Source organism: Pelobates fuscus, chromosome 1 (genome assembly GCF_036172605.1).
Source record: "Pelobates fuscus isolate aPelFus1 chromosome 1, aPelFus1.pri, whole genome shotgun sequence".
Taxonomy (NCBI): domain Eukaryota; kingdom Metazoa; phylum Chordata; class Amphibia; order Anura; family Pelobatidae; genus Pelobates; species Pelobates fuscus.
Genome location: NC_086317.1, coordinates 442,998,158 through 443,015,433, shown reverse-complemented (window position 1 = coordinate 443,015,433; position 17,276 = coordinate 442,998,158). Strand labels below are relative to the sequence as shown.

Genomic DNA, 17,276 nt, shown 5'->3' with positions numbered 1-17,276 from the left:
CTAGCATTTGAGGACAAAAGACTGGAGTCATCAGCCTCGGAGCTACAATTACTTTTTTTTTCCAGCAACGTTGACTCCTCACCATCACTATTTTCTCTATCTGACAAATCTAGATCGAAGTCTCTACTTTTGTTGTCCTTTTTCACATTTTTAGATGGACCTTTCAATTCATCACAGTGAGGGTTCTCTTCCCTGCTACTTGTAACAATTCCAGAGTCATCTTCTCTAGTTCTCTCATATTCATCTAAACTCCTTTTAAATTCACTTGAAGACTGTTCTACGAATTTAGAAGATTTCTCTTCTTGGTTGATAGACTCAATCATGTCTTCTTTCTTCTGTTCTTGAGGAACATGTGAAATACTCTGATTTTTTTTCGAAACACCAAGCACACCTTTCTTCCCTTGGACTGGATCCAGTTTTCTAACAATGATATCATTGTGTTCAACATTTTTAATTTGCTGCTGCTTAACAGGAGTAGAAGACAACCTGCCATGGTCAATCTGATAGTTTTGATCCAACAGTTTCTGTACAAAAGAAGAGTTGCTAGAAAAGGAGATATCCTCAGCAGCTTGTTCAAGGAGTAAAAACTCATCCAATTCAAAGTTTTCCTTTTGTTTTTCTTTCTCCCAGATTTTCTTTCGTTTTTGAAAGGACACTTCAAGAGGAAATTCTTCATTTCTGACATTTGTAAGACTGTCTGCATTGGTTTTTGTGGATATCCTCTGAAGTACATTTTCTTTGTTGGCTTTTAAAACATTTATCTTTTCCTGTCTTATGACATTTTTACCAGTCCTGTTAGATATACTCTCTTGCTGTCCTTGTGTTACAGATGTATTTTTGTTGTTGTGGGTTTTCAGTACAGCATTTTTACGAGGTTGTTCACTTTTATCCTTGCAGGTCTGAATTGGCCTTTTAAGCATTTCAGAACGGTTTTCAAAAAATTGTTCTTGGCTTACGGTTTTCCTCCGACTTTGTAGTTTTTCTACCATGTTAACATTGGCATCTGAAACCTTAGGCTGCAAAGAAGGAACGTCTTCTTTAGATTTAGGATTTACACTCCTAAACCTAGCAAGACCTTCTCCTCGTTTCAAAAATGGCTTTTTTGTCAAAGGTTTTACTTCAGTCTTTGTGGGTGCCTAAAAATAAAACATTTAATATTGTGTTCAATTGTAGAAATATCCACTACATCATTAAAAGGACAACTGTCATTTATTTGTTAAATGAGGTAGAAAAGAAAAAAAAAAATATATATATATATATATATATATATATATATTTAAAGGATTAAAGGATCCTGCCATATACTGTACATACTGCCATATACATATGATGTTTTATTAGTTTTTCTTTACCTGCGGAGTATTTTGTCTGAGCCGTTGTTCTTCTAATCTCATCTGCTCCTCCACAAATTCTTCAAAGGACTTCTTCCGTTCCTTGAGTTCCGATACGATTGGTCTTTTGAAAGGGAATAAAATAAAATAAATAAAATGATGTGCTTTGACTATACCATACAGGAGCTGAGGAGTAACACAGCAACATTCTCCTGGATTTTTCCAGCCATACTTAAAGAGACACACTAAAATACAGCCATGACTGGTAATGAGAAGTCTTTGTGTTTTGAAAGAATTGTATCTGTCATTTTCTTAAAGAGATAGTACAGCAAACAATTAGCCTTAGCCAGTGTCAAAAAAGAATCAAAGAAACTTCTAATTTGAAAGAAAAATCAATCCTACTGAAAGCAGAGGATTCCATGGTAGAAAGTTCATAGCAGAAAAGGTGTATGTTATTTTTCTTCAGGGAAGCCATGTCATCTCTTTGAAATATAGACAGTTAAAGGGATTCTATAGTGTAAGGAATACAAAGTTTTATTCCTCACACTGTAGTGCCCACTGGTCCCCCCCTCCGTTGGCACAGAAGGGGTAAAAAAAATAATAAAAAAAAATATATATCTTTTAACACTTTCCCTTTTCCAGCACAGATCTCCCTTGGAGTTCGGTTGGTGCGCTGCCTCCTCCGACGTAGGGGCTAATGCATATGCACAGCGAGCTCCATGGAGCACTAGGCTCTCCTCATAGGAAAGCATTGCTTCAATGCTTTCCTATGGGGATTTAACGGATGTTAGATGTCCTCATGATGTGTAAGCTCGTCTGATTAGAAGGTACCATGTAAGCCATTCAGTTATCAGGTTTCTAAATTTACCATTGTTTCTTATTATTTCTTTTAATTTTTTTTGAGGGGAGAGGGCCCATCTCAGTACAATTTCTTTATCTTACTTGAACCAAACTTCTGTATTGTATCTCATTGTACCTAGTCCTATCCATATCACTCAATTGTGTCTCATTCTATAATAAAAAATGGGTAGCACTGATCAGTACACAGATCTGTTATTTACAATTGTCTTATGTAAATCCATATATTGTTTCATCATTTTATCATGCATATACCTCAATAAAAAATTTTTTACAAAATAAAATTAAAAAAGTACTAAAATGTTCTGTCCATGGTCATATACCAATTACAGACAGAAAATGTATCTATTGAGATTAAAAATGCAAATGACAGTACACTATAGAAACATAGAATGTGACGGCAGATAAGAACCATTTGGCCCATCTAGTCTGCCCAATTTTCTAAATTTAATTTAATTTGTCCCTGGCCTTATCTCATATCTAGGATAGTCTTATGCCTATCCCACACATGCTTAAACTCATTTTAACCTCTACCACTTCAGCTGGAAGGCTATTCCATGCATCCACTACCCTCTCAGTAAAGTAATACTTCCTAATATTATTTTTAAACCTTTGCCCCTCTAACTTAAGACTATGTACTTGTGACGAAGTGCCCTTCGCCACTTTGTCCTGGAGAGGCCTGCTTGCCCGCCTCCTCCCCTGCGACTATGGTCCTGGACTATATTGCACTGCAAACCCTGTATTCCGGCATATGGACTTGTATTAGACTGTCTTTTTCCCTTTATCTATGCTGTAGGTTTGGACTGCTAATATAACCTAACAGCCAGGGGATTTAGGCGAATATAGTGCATGAGAATGCCATTACTGGAGAATACAGCCGTTCGCATGATTTCATGCGAATTCTTTGTGCTCTGAATAGGTGGCCGCCATTTCGGGACTTTTCCACGTGTTCGCGGCCATCTTGCGTGCGAACAGCGGTGTTTGCCTGTGAACGCATGGAACTGAAATCGGAAGCGCAAACAGGCGAATACCGCTAAGACCTCCAGACATCCAGAATTACGCACGGAAACTACCGAACGACCGGCCGTTCGGTAGTTATACTTAACTTAGTATGGGGATTCTAGCGACCACAAAGATGCGAATGGATGGCAAGAATTTCGTCTATTTTACCGTGCGAACGGAGACCGACCGCAAGGCCAAAACTCATGGAACTATTTTCGGCTAGTTGGTCTGTGCGGTCGGTCAAAACTTTGGAGCCCTGTATCTCCCGAACCATCCATCCGAATGGGCTGATTTTTGGACAGACTGTTCCCCTGAACAAGGGCTATTTGGGGATACCAGATTTAAAGCTGTACCCCCTGTTTTTGGGGTACATCCAGAACTTGGGTAAAATAATGTATGTTTTAATTGGGTTATGTGTTTATCTGAGGGGAGGAGACGTGGGGGTGTTACCATGCATGTGATTGGTCAATTTCATCCTCCCCCTGGGAGTGTCCTGTATGTACCTGATCCTAATAAAAAGCAGGCTGGGTGTTCCAGTCCTCAGACCTCTTCTGACCCTCAATACGTAGCCGTGTCTCGTTATTGGAGGGAACTGCTATATCATACTGGGGATTGCTATGCTCTGCATATTCCCCTGAGCTCTTAATCACTTAGCTCTTTTAAGAGCTTGTTCCGGATACGCTCTCCTGGAGGAGAGGTCTTCCCCACACGGTCCTGGAGGACAGAAGCCGATCCAGGGTGGAAGGAAGACGGCGCGGCTCCAGTTAAGCTACGGCGGTTGTGGAGCCTGCGGTGGTTGTGGTGTCGTCTGCAGTGCTTGGAGTCCTCTGAGAGCGCTAGGAGCATCCATCAACGGAGGGTACTCGGTCGGAGTACACGGAGCTCCGTTACAGTACTCTTTTTGTGGTAGTTTTTCTTCTTTTAAATAGTCTCCTCCTTTACTGTGTTGATTCCCTTTATGTATTTAAATGCTTCTATCATATCCCCTCTGTCTCGTTTTTTCTCCGAGCTATACATATTAAGTTCCTTTAACGTTTTCTTGTAAGTTTTATCCTGTAATCCATGAACCAGTTTAGTAGCCCTTCTCTGAGCTCTCTACAAAGTATCAATATCCTTCTTTATATACGGTCACCAGACGGTTTCGTGGCCTGGTCAAGACATGTAATATTGAATGCTAAAAATGCATTTACCTTTCTTCTGTATAAATAGCTTCCACACTGTTGTCATCCGAGTGCTGCACAAAATATCTCTGATGATCATGTAAAGTGGGTGAAGAATCTTCATTTATACCTACAACTGAACAATATAGTCAATAATTAGCATAAATTGAAGTATAAAATAGACAAAATGACTCCACGGTTGGTCAATGCCATTCTATAGGTGCTTCGACCAAGTTTTTATATAATAGGGTAAAGAAAAGGAAGAAAACCACTATTTAATAACTTAATGCTTAATAATTTAGATGTTACATATTATAGCTATTGTTAGAACAGTTTTTAACCAATATAATAAAGACATGACTGTATTTATAAAACATTTAGGAAAATAACTAGATCTAAATAAGATCATGATGTTTCTCATATTCTACATTTTAAATCTGAAATATGCCATTTTACATGCAGACCTAATTAACAAAAGCATTAACAGAGAAATTAGCATTGACCAGAGAATCAGAGGTTATGATTGAAACAGAACCAAACAGTACTCTAAGCATAAACTGCAGACCAGCACAGTGGCTGTAATGATTATAGGGCTCTCCTCAGCACCCAGAGACCACTGGGCTCTTCAGCAACACTGAAAATGCAGAACTTGTAATTCAACTTTATCAATATCTATTCTTAAAGTGTTGATTGGCTAAGAATTCTAGGCCGGATAACATAGTCCGTCATATAACAATCAGCTGCATCCATTACATTGTTACCCTGGTCTGTCCATTGAAGAGTTCAATGAAAACAAGCTTATGCAGGTTGTCATAACTAAAGTATTAGAGAAACAAAATGAGCCATTGTATTTACATAGATTATAATTACCGGTAAAATCCCCATTTTCCTCTTCAGACTGAAAGTCATTTTCCTGAGATACATCACAGTAGTGTTCCCCAGTAGACGCAGTATTACATCCCTCCTTGAAATAGGAAGTCATACCATCATTATTCAGATCCTGCTGATCGTAAAGGTAATTTGTGGATATTTGGTGACTGATGGGAGGCTGAATGTGTGCACTGCTTCTTTGAGGTGCAGAATCATAGGGCTGATTCTCTTGCTCAGGTTCTGTAAGAGATGAACAAATTTATTAGGGGCAGCCCATCGCCGTCCTCCCCTGGCTAGACCACCAGCAAGGCAGACAATTGGCGGCCCCACATCCCCTTATTAAAGCGACCATGCAGGTGTGGCATAAGCTAGCCACACCACTGTCACTCACCAACACACCGTCCCCGCTGCTCCCACTGACCCACAACAAACCTTCCCCCCAGGGAGGGAACCAAGGACGCTAACCAGCCTATTGGGACATGAGGTCCCACGAATACACCACGCTACCACCAACGGCAAACTCAGGACCCTGGAAAACATGACAGGAAACACCAACAACCCATTCATGCTACAGTTCAGATACAGACAATTACAAATGTTCACACGCACAATCCTTCAACTACACAACACCTCTAGACCACTGACCCCATTTGAAGACATCTGTATGGACCCAGCTCCCCTAGTTAAAGGACTCTCCACGATCCATGGCATGCTCATGCGGATGAGGAGGCAACCACCCCCAAGCTTCATAGGGAAATGGGAGGTGGCGTTAGGCACAACATTCACACCTGCCCAATGGGACCAGATATGCACTCTCACATTACACTGCGCACCGTCCAGTAGAACGCAGGAAACTGCCTACAAAACGCTAGCTCTATGGTACCGCACCCCGCACCAGACACACAGATATGACCACACGACTGATGACGTTTGCTGGAGATGCACGAACCACACAGGCACCTATCTCTACATATGGTGGGACTGCCCAATCATCCAACCATACTGGGAGGCCATATATCAGATCATCAAGAGATTCACTGACACCCCACCGCCAAAGAACCCTGCCACATTCCTTATCCACTACACCACGACAAAGGCATCAACTCACAAAAAATCCCTCACAATTCGGATACTTAACGTGGCTAAGAGCCTCATCCCCATTTACTGGAAAAAACAATCCACCCCATCACTGGGGACATGGTACCAACGCATGGAGGAACTCCGAGCACTAGAGGAGCTCTCCCTACTGGCAGAGGGGAAAACGCAGGTTTACCTGTCGATTTGGACGCACTGGATAGTGACTACCGCACGCCCTGACTTCCAGGACTTGCTACACTGACCGTGACGGCATAGACTGGGCTATTGACAGACTGGAGGAAGAAAGACATCCACCCTCCCTTTCCCTCCCCCCCTTCCCCCGGTGGGCCAATGCGAGGCAGCGCGCAAGAGCAAAGGTTGAGATCAGATGAGGAGCAGCCCCAGACAGGCAGGCCCGAGCACAAGTGATAGGACACAGTACACCCATGAAGGCAGATAAGGGGAACAGGGGGGGGAAACTCACCGCACCGACACCAGTTGGAAAAGGGTCACAGAAGGGGAAACAACGGGATCACAACCTAGAGTACCAAATACATGGGGTAGCAAGACACTAATAGGGGACCACGGGGCACAGAGGGGCCCACGCAGCATTCTCCGCGAGCAGACCCAGCGAGGGTGACAACACCCTCACTGTCCCCCCCTCACGATAACCGACACCTGCCCCTAGCCCACAGACCACCACCTGGGACAAAAAACAAGACCGAGCATAGTGACCCCCCCCCCGGGGAACCAGAACCATGCCTGTTTTGTTACACGCACATCAGGACCTGCGGGTTCGCTATGGATGAGCTAGGTCTCCTCACGGGTGACCGAGATGACACAACAAGATACATGCGCGATTAGAACTACGAGTCCATAAGGTTTGATACCCCCCCAGCTACCCTGATAGATGCTACTGTTAAGTAATGGGACCTGCAAGTCCCTTGCACGGCGGGTAACGATGATACACTGGGACCTGCGTGTCCCCAATGTCTGCATATACATGTACCTATCTGTTCTCGCATACCTTCTGAAGCCCTAACAAAAAACCCGGTAGGACCTGCTCAATAAAAATATATTTACAAAAAAAATGTATTAGGGGCAGAACCAATTACCAGGACAGCAGAAATGTAGCATGCACATGACAGGGTGGTAAAATGCAGAAATGCAACCGAAAGTCCTCCATATCGTTTGTGGATTTGTTTTTCAACACAAAATGAAAAAAAAGAAAAAAAAAAAAGTAATGAAAAGATAAACACTCAAAATATTAACCTAAACATAACCCACTAAGCCATGAAAGACTGCTTATAGTGTCTCCAAGTCACCGTCTGCTGACCCGATGAGAGTTGTATACCTCCAACAGAATAAAGTTTGCACTACATCTCATACAAATAAACAATTATATCACAGTTTATTTTAAACCTCATGTGGTAGACGGACAATCTTCCCGTCTCCCAACTTCAGTCCTTCTAAAGACATGAAAACAACTCAACTCTTGATTTACTGCAGGTACAAACACAGTAACAAGTAAAGTGCAGCTTTGTCCATGAACCGAAACCTTGGATGGACATACTGGACCACTCAGGAGGACACAGCAGACGAGTAAGCAATTGTTCTCGGACCAGCACGTCATCAGTCTTAGATTTGTTGTAGATCCACTCACCACAGTAACCCTGCTGCCTGGACACCAAGCTCAGCAACATCTTCTGCTCCTCCATCAGCTTTTGTAGCTGCTCCATTTGTTGTTGCTTTAATTGTTCTTGTTTTTGTAGCTGCAATTCCTTAAGCTTTCAGAAAAAAGAAAAATACTTTAATAGCCTATACCAACACAGGATTAAGTAAATAAACTATTCGACTTGCAAATCTAAGAATGAGTTCAATGTCCTACAGAAAGCATGACTAAAAGAATGCTTGGGGAGAGTACTTTGTTTTTTTTAACCTATAAATAACACAGAGTCAACCCTCCCGAATGCTTGCAAGGTCTTCTAAAAGAAGGTTTTACTTACCTTCATCAGCCTAAATTAACACATTAGCTTTCAATCCACTGTTTAGTTCTCTTCCATAAGTTCCATAGTTCTCTTCTAGGTCTACATAAATCACTTTTATGTAGACCTAGACACCTCCCTGCATGTAACATACACATCCTTCCTAAACACTTCCTGCACAGTCATCTAATGTTTACACTTCCTTTATTGCACATTCTGTTTAAGTAGAATTTCTCATCTCCTGCTTGCTAGACCCTGCAGTAGCCTCCTGTATATTAAAGTTCAATTTACAGAGCAGGAGATAAAAACTTTTAAAGCAAGTTACATCTGAGTGAAAATGAAACCATTTAGTTTACATGCAGACTGTCATTCACAGCCAGGTGAGGTGTTGCTGGGTCTACAGAAACAGAAACTAAAAGTGATTTAACCGGGGGCCAGACACCTTGGGAGACCATACCACACTGCCAACCCCGCTGTCTTTATATGCAATCCGGATACTTTCCAGTTTTTAATTTCACCAACGAGTGAGCAGTGAGACTGCAACGGCATGGATAATTAAGATGAAGTTGTTTTTTGACTATAGAGTCCCTTTATTGCCATTAGGCAAAAAAAAATTAGACTTGGGTAGCGGTTACTCTACATAAAATATTCAGATAATCAAAAGTTTGCTTTTGAGCCAGACATTTGGAAGATGTTGGGAGTTTGACCATGTGGTAAAATATATATACACACACACACACACACACACAAAATCTATGCCAGAAAGGCTTCAGGCTGTTTGTAGTTAAACTCTTAGAATGTTAAAGGGTAACAGATCTCACTTATAATTATTTTTTATATATATAACACGGTTTGGATTTGACTGTTAGCCGGACTGGTGATGTCACTGCACTGTGCAGGGAGTGAAGCAGGGAAGACCATGGAGACTTTCGGTTTTCCAACACTGTCTGACCCAAGATGTATGTAGATGGCTGAATAATCCAGTCATACATTAAAGATGGGGATACATGTTTCTATATTTGTTTTAATATACTTCATTTAACAAAGAACCAATTTCCTTTCAAAATTAGATGGTGAAGTTCAACATACAAGGAAATTAGATCTATTTCTGTCAAATGAAGTAAAGAAAACATCCCTCCCAACTGCAAACACACAATAGCAAAAACTCAACACATGGACAAAGTTACATACAATGCATGGGGAGGAGGGGGAAGGGGGGGTTGAGAACAGAGAAATTATAACTTTAAGAGGAGATGCAAATCACAAATAAATGTAAACTACCTGGTACCGAAGTGACATCCAAGTACCATTATACTGCATCTTAATTAAAAAACAAAACCAAAACTATTCCGATTCAGTGTCAAAGTATGAAGGGCGCACAGTGTACAAATATTTTGGTGAAACTTCAAATTAATACATGTTGTTAGCAAACATCTTGCAAAAACAAATAAAATTAAAAAACCATAAACACTACAGCGCACGGAAATGGTTATCGTGCTTGGAGTGTTCCTTTAATGCCCTGATTTGATTAATAAATGCATTACTTTTTTAGGACATTGTAAGTCACCTGTTCAAGTTTTCTTAATAAAGGATTGTTTAAGACATCTTTGGGATCATCATCATTTACTGGTACTGGACCCTTTACATTATCTTCTGGGTGAGAAGCAGGGTGATCATACATTGGCATTTCTCCCTTGGTGCTCAAAGATAAATTTCTCATTGTATCAGTTGTAGGGTTTACACCCAATAATCCTTTTTCGGCTTCTTCCTCTTCAAAAGAATCTTCACTGAAATGCCCAGAATGGCTTTCAGTTTGACTGGGGATGTGGAAACCCATGGGGGTGCTGTAAGGTTTCAGTATTTGGAAGTCTCTTTCTTTGTCCAAGGCTGGAAAAGCTGAATTCAAGATCACACCAGAACGTGCAAAACTAGGCATGTACTGTGCCATGAAACTGGCCTCACCAGGATAATCGGAAGGTATTTCTGGCATTGTGTAATGGTTATAAAATGTTAGAAAACAAGGATGGTATCATGATGTAGAATGGAGCTGTAAAAAAATAAAAAAGGAAACATTAAATTACATGTAAAGAAAAAAAAATCACTCTGATCAAAAGATTTGAACTTTCACCTTTTTTGGAGAAATCAATATTTTGGGAGCAATTTTTATGTTATGTTCACCATTGTATAAGTGATGATTTTAGATATCCACACCTTAACCACTTCGCTTGGGTGAGGGAACCAATAATCGGGTTTCTTCTGTATAATGGAGATGTTGTAGACTTCAGTTAAATTTTAACCTCTTAGTTGCTGCACAATAGCAGACCAATGAGGGGGGCCCCTCTTCCCATGCCTTTCCTGCCTGATTATTAAATAACACTCCAAGCACATGAAGCACTTCACCCTGCTAAAGTATTTTGTTTGTCTGGAGTCAATTTTTAAAAGCAAAGCGGACCTTACCTTGAGAAAGGTATTTTTGTGTAAAAGTTGGGAGAGGGAGGAGGAGGGTTGTCTTTTGGTATTAGGATCGTCTCTCATAGCATTGTACAATTGTATGTACATCACTTCTGGTATGTAATCCTGTTTGTTTGTTTTTTGCTTTTGTATTTTTTTTTATTATGAACACTGTTTTCTGTTATCGACTGTTAAACTGATATGTACTGTAATTACCTTTTTATTGAGCAACTAGTTTTTGTATTTATTGTCTGGTGTTTTTAAATTTTGCATTATTGTATTTTATCTTTTGGATTAGTAAATACAGTCTATTGATCTTTTATATAGTGTGCTCCTTTGTAGAATTTTGTGGTTTATATTTTTATCTAGCGCTGAATGAAAACAGGGTATTCATAGTGAGCAGCGGTTTGTCCTATAGATCTTACTGGTGCTGTCCATTTTACGGATTGCTATCGTCAATTTAGAAAAGCACAGATTTCAATAGAAATTAGCATTTATTTTTTAGAATTGGGAGCAGAAATAGCTCCCGACTATCACTCAGACACTCCTTTAGTTTCACAGAGTTAATGAAAGCAGCAAGCGTGCTGGGCTGGAGTGCACCTGCCTTCTCCTCTACGGCTCATTGAGAAGCATAGGAAAGCCATGATCGCCTGCACACACTTGCAGCCCCCAACACACTCAAAGTATGTGCCTGAGATAAAAGGGAAGGGCTTGCAAAGGCTCAAAAGAAAACATGCAGTAATTTATTTTTTAATAAAAATGCATGTTTTCTTTAGGGATATTGCTACCACATGGTTACAAAAAAAGTAACAACAACAGTTATCAATGGAAGTGAAGACAAGAGAGGGACCAATCAATAGCTCACTTTGGACTAATATTCCTCTAGTTATTGGCATAGGCTTGTATAGAATCAGAAGAGCAGTTGCCCAGCACATTTAAGGATTCCTGTTTTTTCTTTTAATTTATTAGACTTTGGTTGCTTGCTCAGCCAACAAAATCCTTGATTTCAATAATTCTAAAACAATTTTAAATTAATTTTAACAGTATTTAGTGAGTAACCGCCACCACGTCACATCTGTCAGTGTTATTCTTAAAACTAGCAATCAGACTCTGCAAAAAAAAAAAAAATACATACATATACTAAAAAGAAAAAAGCCACCGTTGGTGTGGACACATTCTGCAAGTCAGCAATAGTCAGGGATGATGCTGAAGTTTGGCCAGTTGCCCACGATTTAGGAAATAACTACGCTTCTAGAAAAGACACCCCTACAGTGGCACTTTACTGCCATAGTTAGGTGGAAGGTGACACATAACATTATTCACATCCATCAAAGTCATGCTTTAACACTAAAACACCAAAATAAATTATAAACACTTTTGGTAAAAAGTTTTTTTTTAAAAATGCTACATTGTAGAAATCACTAAAATGCTATAAACCTGATTTAGATCCTCCTATAAAAGGTGGCATTATATAAATAAAGCCATTTTTACATATTACAATTCTCACTCCCTCACTAGACAAAAAAAAAAAAAATAGTATACAATAATTGTTATAATATATATATTTACAATCATTGTTAAAGAAAGGAGTTACAATTATTGAAATATATATATATATATATATATATATATATATATATATATATATATAGTGTAAGTCCTCAGTCCTACACCCTGATGGCTACCCACATTGCACTGTAAACCTACCTCTAGTTTAGCTTCTGGTCCACACTCACCCAAACCCAGAAATGTTAAATACCCAGCTTAGCTGTCCACACTGCCAAACCTTTTACAAACAAAGCGCTCTGCAACAGCCAGGCCGCTAAGCGCCACGGGAAACGTAGTCCTTTAAACCGGAACTGTGCCTATACCGTCTGCGCACTAAACGCCGTCTAAGACTACAAGTCCCGGCATGCTCCTCTGCGAAAAAGTACGTTGGTTGCTGCAAAGGAAGTCGGGGTTTGGAGCAGTTAGACGTCATCGGCGGGAGTCCTGGCTGTATTGGCGCTGGCTCTGGTGCTGGGTGCAGGTGCTGCAGCCACCGCAGGGCATGATGGTCCATGCTGATAGAGGGTGACCTCAATTAATGGGAAAACCCCACCAGTTATTGTTTAATGTATTATATAGTCATTGCAATAAATGCAAATAAATATAATTTATAGAAATAAAAAGATACCTTTTAAAGGGACACTCTAAGCACCATAACCACTGTGTGTTGGTGCCTGGACTCCATAGGTCAGCTAATGGCTCTTATCCAGGTAATACTCTAAGCCTGGTGTGAGGAAGCATAATAATGTGAAAGTATGAATTTCTGCTTAATTACTCAGACCAGTAATAATGCCCACTGCTGGGCTTAGCTCAGGGGAGCCGATGGGAGTTTTTAGGAACTACTGGCTCTTCTGTGATGGGAGTGGAGGTAGGGAGCGATGCCCACCCTAATGCGAGCGAGGAAGGCACTCTAGGATTCTATAGTGCAGGAATATGGCTTTATTTTCCTGGCACTATAGAATCCCTTTAAAGGAGCACTATAGTGCCAGGAAAATAAACTCCTTTTCCTGGCACTATAGGGTCATTAGGGCCCCCTTCAGCCACTTGCCTTTCTCCAGCGCAGGGCTCCCTCTGTGCTGGAAACTCTCCACCCCCTACCGATGTCAGATCCGAATGCGTATGTGCGGCAAGAGCAGCGCGCACATTCAAACAGCCCATATGAAAGCATTACTCAATGCTTTCCTATGGATGTCCAGTGTCTTCTCAATGTGATTTCCACAGTGAGAATCGAGGAAGCGCCTCTAGCTATAGAATGTAAGCTCTTTTGAGCAGGATCCTCAATACTCTCTGTTCCTGTGCATCCAGCTCGTCTTGTTGCCAATACATGTCAGTTAGTCCATATATTGTACAGCGCTATGGTACTTGTTGGCTCTTTATAAGCAATAATACTATGTTTTATGTTATTTTAAAGGATCACTATAAGCACCCAGACCACGTCAGCTCAATGAAGTGGTCTGGGTGCCAGGTCCCTCTAGTTTTAACCCTGCAGCTGAAAACTGACAGCCGCTAGAGGCGCTTCTGCGATTCTCACTGTGAAAATCACATTGAGAAGACGCTGGATGTCTATAGGAAAGCATTGAGTAATGCTTTCATATGGGCTCTTTGAATGCGAGCACGGCTCTTGTTGCGCATGTGCATTTGGATCTGACGTTGGCAGGGGTTGGAGAGTTCCCCAGCACAGAGGGAGCCCGGCGCTGGAGAAAGGTAAGTGGCTGAAGGGGTTTTAACCCATTCAGCCCAGCAGTGGGGGGGGGAGACCTAATGACCCTATAGTGCCAGGAAAACAAGTTTGTTTTTCTGGCACTATAGTGCTTCTTTACATTTATCGCTAGCTTTTTTTATTTTACATGCCCTGTTTCAACCATGGCATGTAAATGAAGTAAACACCTGCAATGTCGTGTGCATGCAAATGGCTGAGCACTCCAGAGTGTGCCCAAGGTTTCACAGGGTAAAAAGTGGAAGTGCAGTGGAGGCAAGTGTGTGTATTGTTTTTTTTTTACTTACCTCTGCTGCACTATTCATCCCAGTAATCCCTGGATATATTGTACTGGGATTAAGGAATGAGATCTGCTTTAAAAGAAAACTTTGAGCACCATACCTGCTAGAAGTGGATATGGTACTTGGAAACTATAGGTGAACTAATTTGGTATTTATTTAAAATTTGGTATTTACCGGTAATTAAAACTATTTTCAAGAGATTTCTAAACCCAGTCTTCTGCTGGGGACATCACAATGAGTAAATTCATGTTTTCAATATCTATGCAATCAATATATTTTATAATTTATAAATTTGGCAGGCACTGTGCATCCTTCCTCAGTAGGCAATGAGGAGCTGTAATCCCTGGGGTATAGGAAGATTTCATTCAGTAGAATCACTGATAACCCATTTTGCGCTGCAATCAAAGCGTTCGCAATAAAGGCCCTCTTGCACCATGACCAATACAATGTATTCTTTCAATTTCTATTTACAATTCACTAATTAGTCATTTAACCTCTCGAATTACTAATCAGTCTTTTTACTACAGACCCCTAACGCATTTTTGCTTGCTGAAATGCTTTATGTCGTCTTCTTCCTTTTTTTATTTTTTTTTTATTTAGAAAAAAAGGCAGATTTCAAAGGAAAATGCATAATTAAATACATGCATGTTTTAATTTGGTGCATATTTGTAAAAAATATATATTTCTACAGTGGATTGTTCCTTTACCTCCCCTGTGTCTCAAGTCCAGGCACAACTGTCTTACTCCACTTTAATCTCTCTCTATCCAATAAGACACAGGTATGTCACTTTCCCTCCCTCTAAGCAACTCTGTCTCTCTTTCCGAAAAGCTGCACAATTATTTATAGTGGAAGACAATGATGAAGTATATAGGTTAGTGTCCTCTTAAGGGGATCCTATCGTTCCAGGAAAATAAACCCTGGCACTATAGGCTCTTGGAGTGCCCCCCTTCCTCAGGGCCCCCATCCCTCATGAGAATTACATTTACACATTCTACAAAAATACACACCTTGTTCCAGAGGAACACGTTCAACCAGTATGGAATTCTTACGTAGAGTGACATTTGAATGCCTTAGGCTTATTTTATTATTTCAGATATACCTTTCATTGTTTTGAAGTCTGTTATAAAAATGGAGAATAAGAAGAATGCTTTAGTAATACAGGGTGCACCTTTACATATAAAAATTTTTTTTAAAAAAAATTGAAATATGACCTTCTGTAACAGATTACTTGGGGATGGGTTGCATTAACAAAAAGCCAGAGATGAATTATAATACAGTGATTCTGTTCATTCTCATGCTTGTCACTGATACAGAATTCCAGTGCCTGTTTGCACTGTTTAAAGCAGAACTGTCATTAGTGAGATTTATAATAACACTCCGCCCTCCGTTTATATGCCCTGCTGGCTCTTTGGAGCTGGCATGTAAATGAAATGAAGACTTGTAGAAAAAACACTTATTTTAATAGATATGTATCTTCTTTCTTTCTGCCTGGTGGCTAGCCGTGATGTTACTATATATATATATATATATATATATATATATATATATATATATATATATTGTGACGAAGTGCCCTTCGCCACTTTGTCCTGGAGAGGCCTGCTTGCCTGCCTCCTCCCCTGTGACTATGGCCCTGGACTGTATTGGCCTGGAAAACGTACATTTGGGCATAATGGATTTGTGTATACTGCTCCTGGCCCTTTTAATACTTGGGAGCAGTGTTTCAACGTTTTAACTGGCACTTCGAATACAGTCGAAGTGCCGAAGCCGTCGAAGTACCAAAGCCGTCGAACTATCGAAGCCGTCGAAGTGGCCGCCATTACAGCCGAACACGTGGCGGCGGCCATCTTAAGGCAACCAAACACGGTCAGCGGTGAGCTGTACTTTCCCTTATCCTTCGACACCACGGCTGGAGACTAAGTCCCATTCGAACGTTCGAACACTCGTTCGAATGGGACTTTTTCATCTTTTCAGGGGAAATAGATCGCCACTCGACTAGCGATCACCGCGGAAGTGTTAACCGCATTTGTCTTCGACACTTCGACAAAAGTCGAAGTGCGTTCGAATATCCGAACACCGATTTCGGATGGAACTTAACCGTTTTTTAGGACAGAAATAGACCGACCACACAGCCTGAATCTGTGGAACTGTTTTTGGGCATGCAAACAGGCGTGCGGTCGGTCCAAAGAGACTTTTTAATATTTCGAGAACCACTGGACGGATTCTCACGAATTTTGGATATGTTGTCCCACAATTTATGTTGTGCAGAAAAATGTAAGTTTTATTAATGTGCCATGTAAAATGGGAAAGTTATGAAAGTGCATAAAAATGTATAAAAATGTGTAAGTTTTAGCTTGGAGATAATTGAGTAGATATAGTAGGAAACTCAATTATCTCCCAAGCAGAGGGGAGGAAACCTGGGGGCTGTACTATTCTGTTATTGGTTATTTTATGCCGCCCCCTGGGTGTGTCCTGTGTGTACTTTTGGTAATAAAAAGCAGGCTGGGTGTGCCAGACCTGAGACCTCTTCTGACCCTCAATACGTAGCCTTGTCTCGTTATTGGAGGGAACTGCTATATCACACTGGGGATTGCTATGCTCTGCATATTCCCCTGAGCTCTTAATCACTTAGCTCTTTTAAGAGCTTGTTCCAGATACGCTCTCCTGGAGGAGAGGTCTTCCCCACACGGTCCTGGAGGACAGCAGCCGATCCAGGGTGGACGGAAGACGGCGCGGTTCCAGTTAAGCTACGGCGGTTGTGGAGCCTGCGGTGGTTGTGGTGTCGTCTGCAGTGCTTGGAGTCCTCTGAGAGCGCTAGGAGCATCCATCAACGGAGGGTACTCGGTCGGAGTACACAGAGCTCCGTTACATATATATATATATATATATATATTTGTGTTAGGGGCTCATGATAGTACAGAGGAAAATACACTGATGAGTGTAGGATGGTATTAAAAGAGCAAGTCGGTTGTGGTGGGCCGGAACCGACGATGAG

The 17,276-nt window shown here is 40.9% G+C and overlaps 1 protein-coding gene across 2 annotated transcripts in view; it reads right to left on the bottom strand.

The window, feature by feature from the left end:
- CENPJ (centromere protein J) overlaps positions 1-12,551 on the bottom strand; it is a 32,482-nt gene extending 19,931 nt beyond the window's left edge. For both annotated transcript variants that reach the window (XM_063429999.1, XM_063430009.1), the window contains exons 1-7: positions 12,442-12,551; positions 9,851-10,330; positions 7,962-8,085; positions 5,222-5,461; positions 4,382-4,487; positions 1,353-1,455; positions 1-1,136 (exon numbers count right to left, since the gene is read on the bottom strand). The exon at positions 1-1,136 is cut by the window's left edge and continues 326 nt beyond it. In XM_063429999.1, the coding sequence (XP_063286069.1) occupies positions 1-1,136; positions 1,353-1,455; positions 4,382-4,487; positions 5,222-5,461; positions 7,962-8,085; positions 9,851-10,273 (2,132 nt within the window). In that variant the 5' untranslated portion in view covers positions 10,274-10,330; positions 12,442-12,551. The remainder of the gene's footprint in view (positions 1,137-1,352; positions 1,456-4,381; positions 4,488-5,221; positions 5,462-7,961; positions 8,086-9,850; positions 10,331-12,441) is intronic.
- Positions 12,552-17,276: the final 4,725 nt, after the last annotated feature.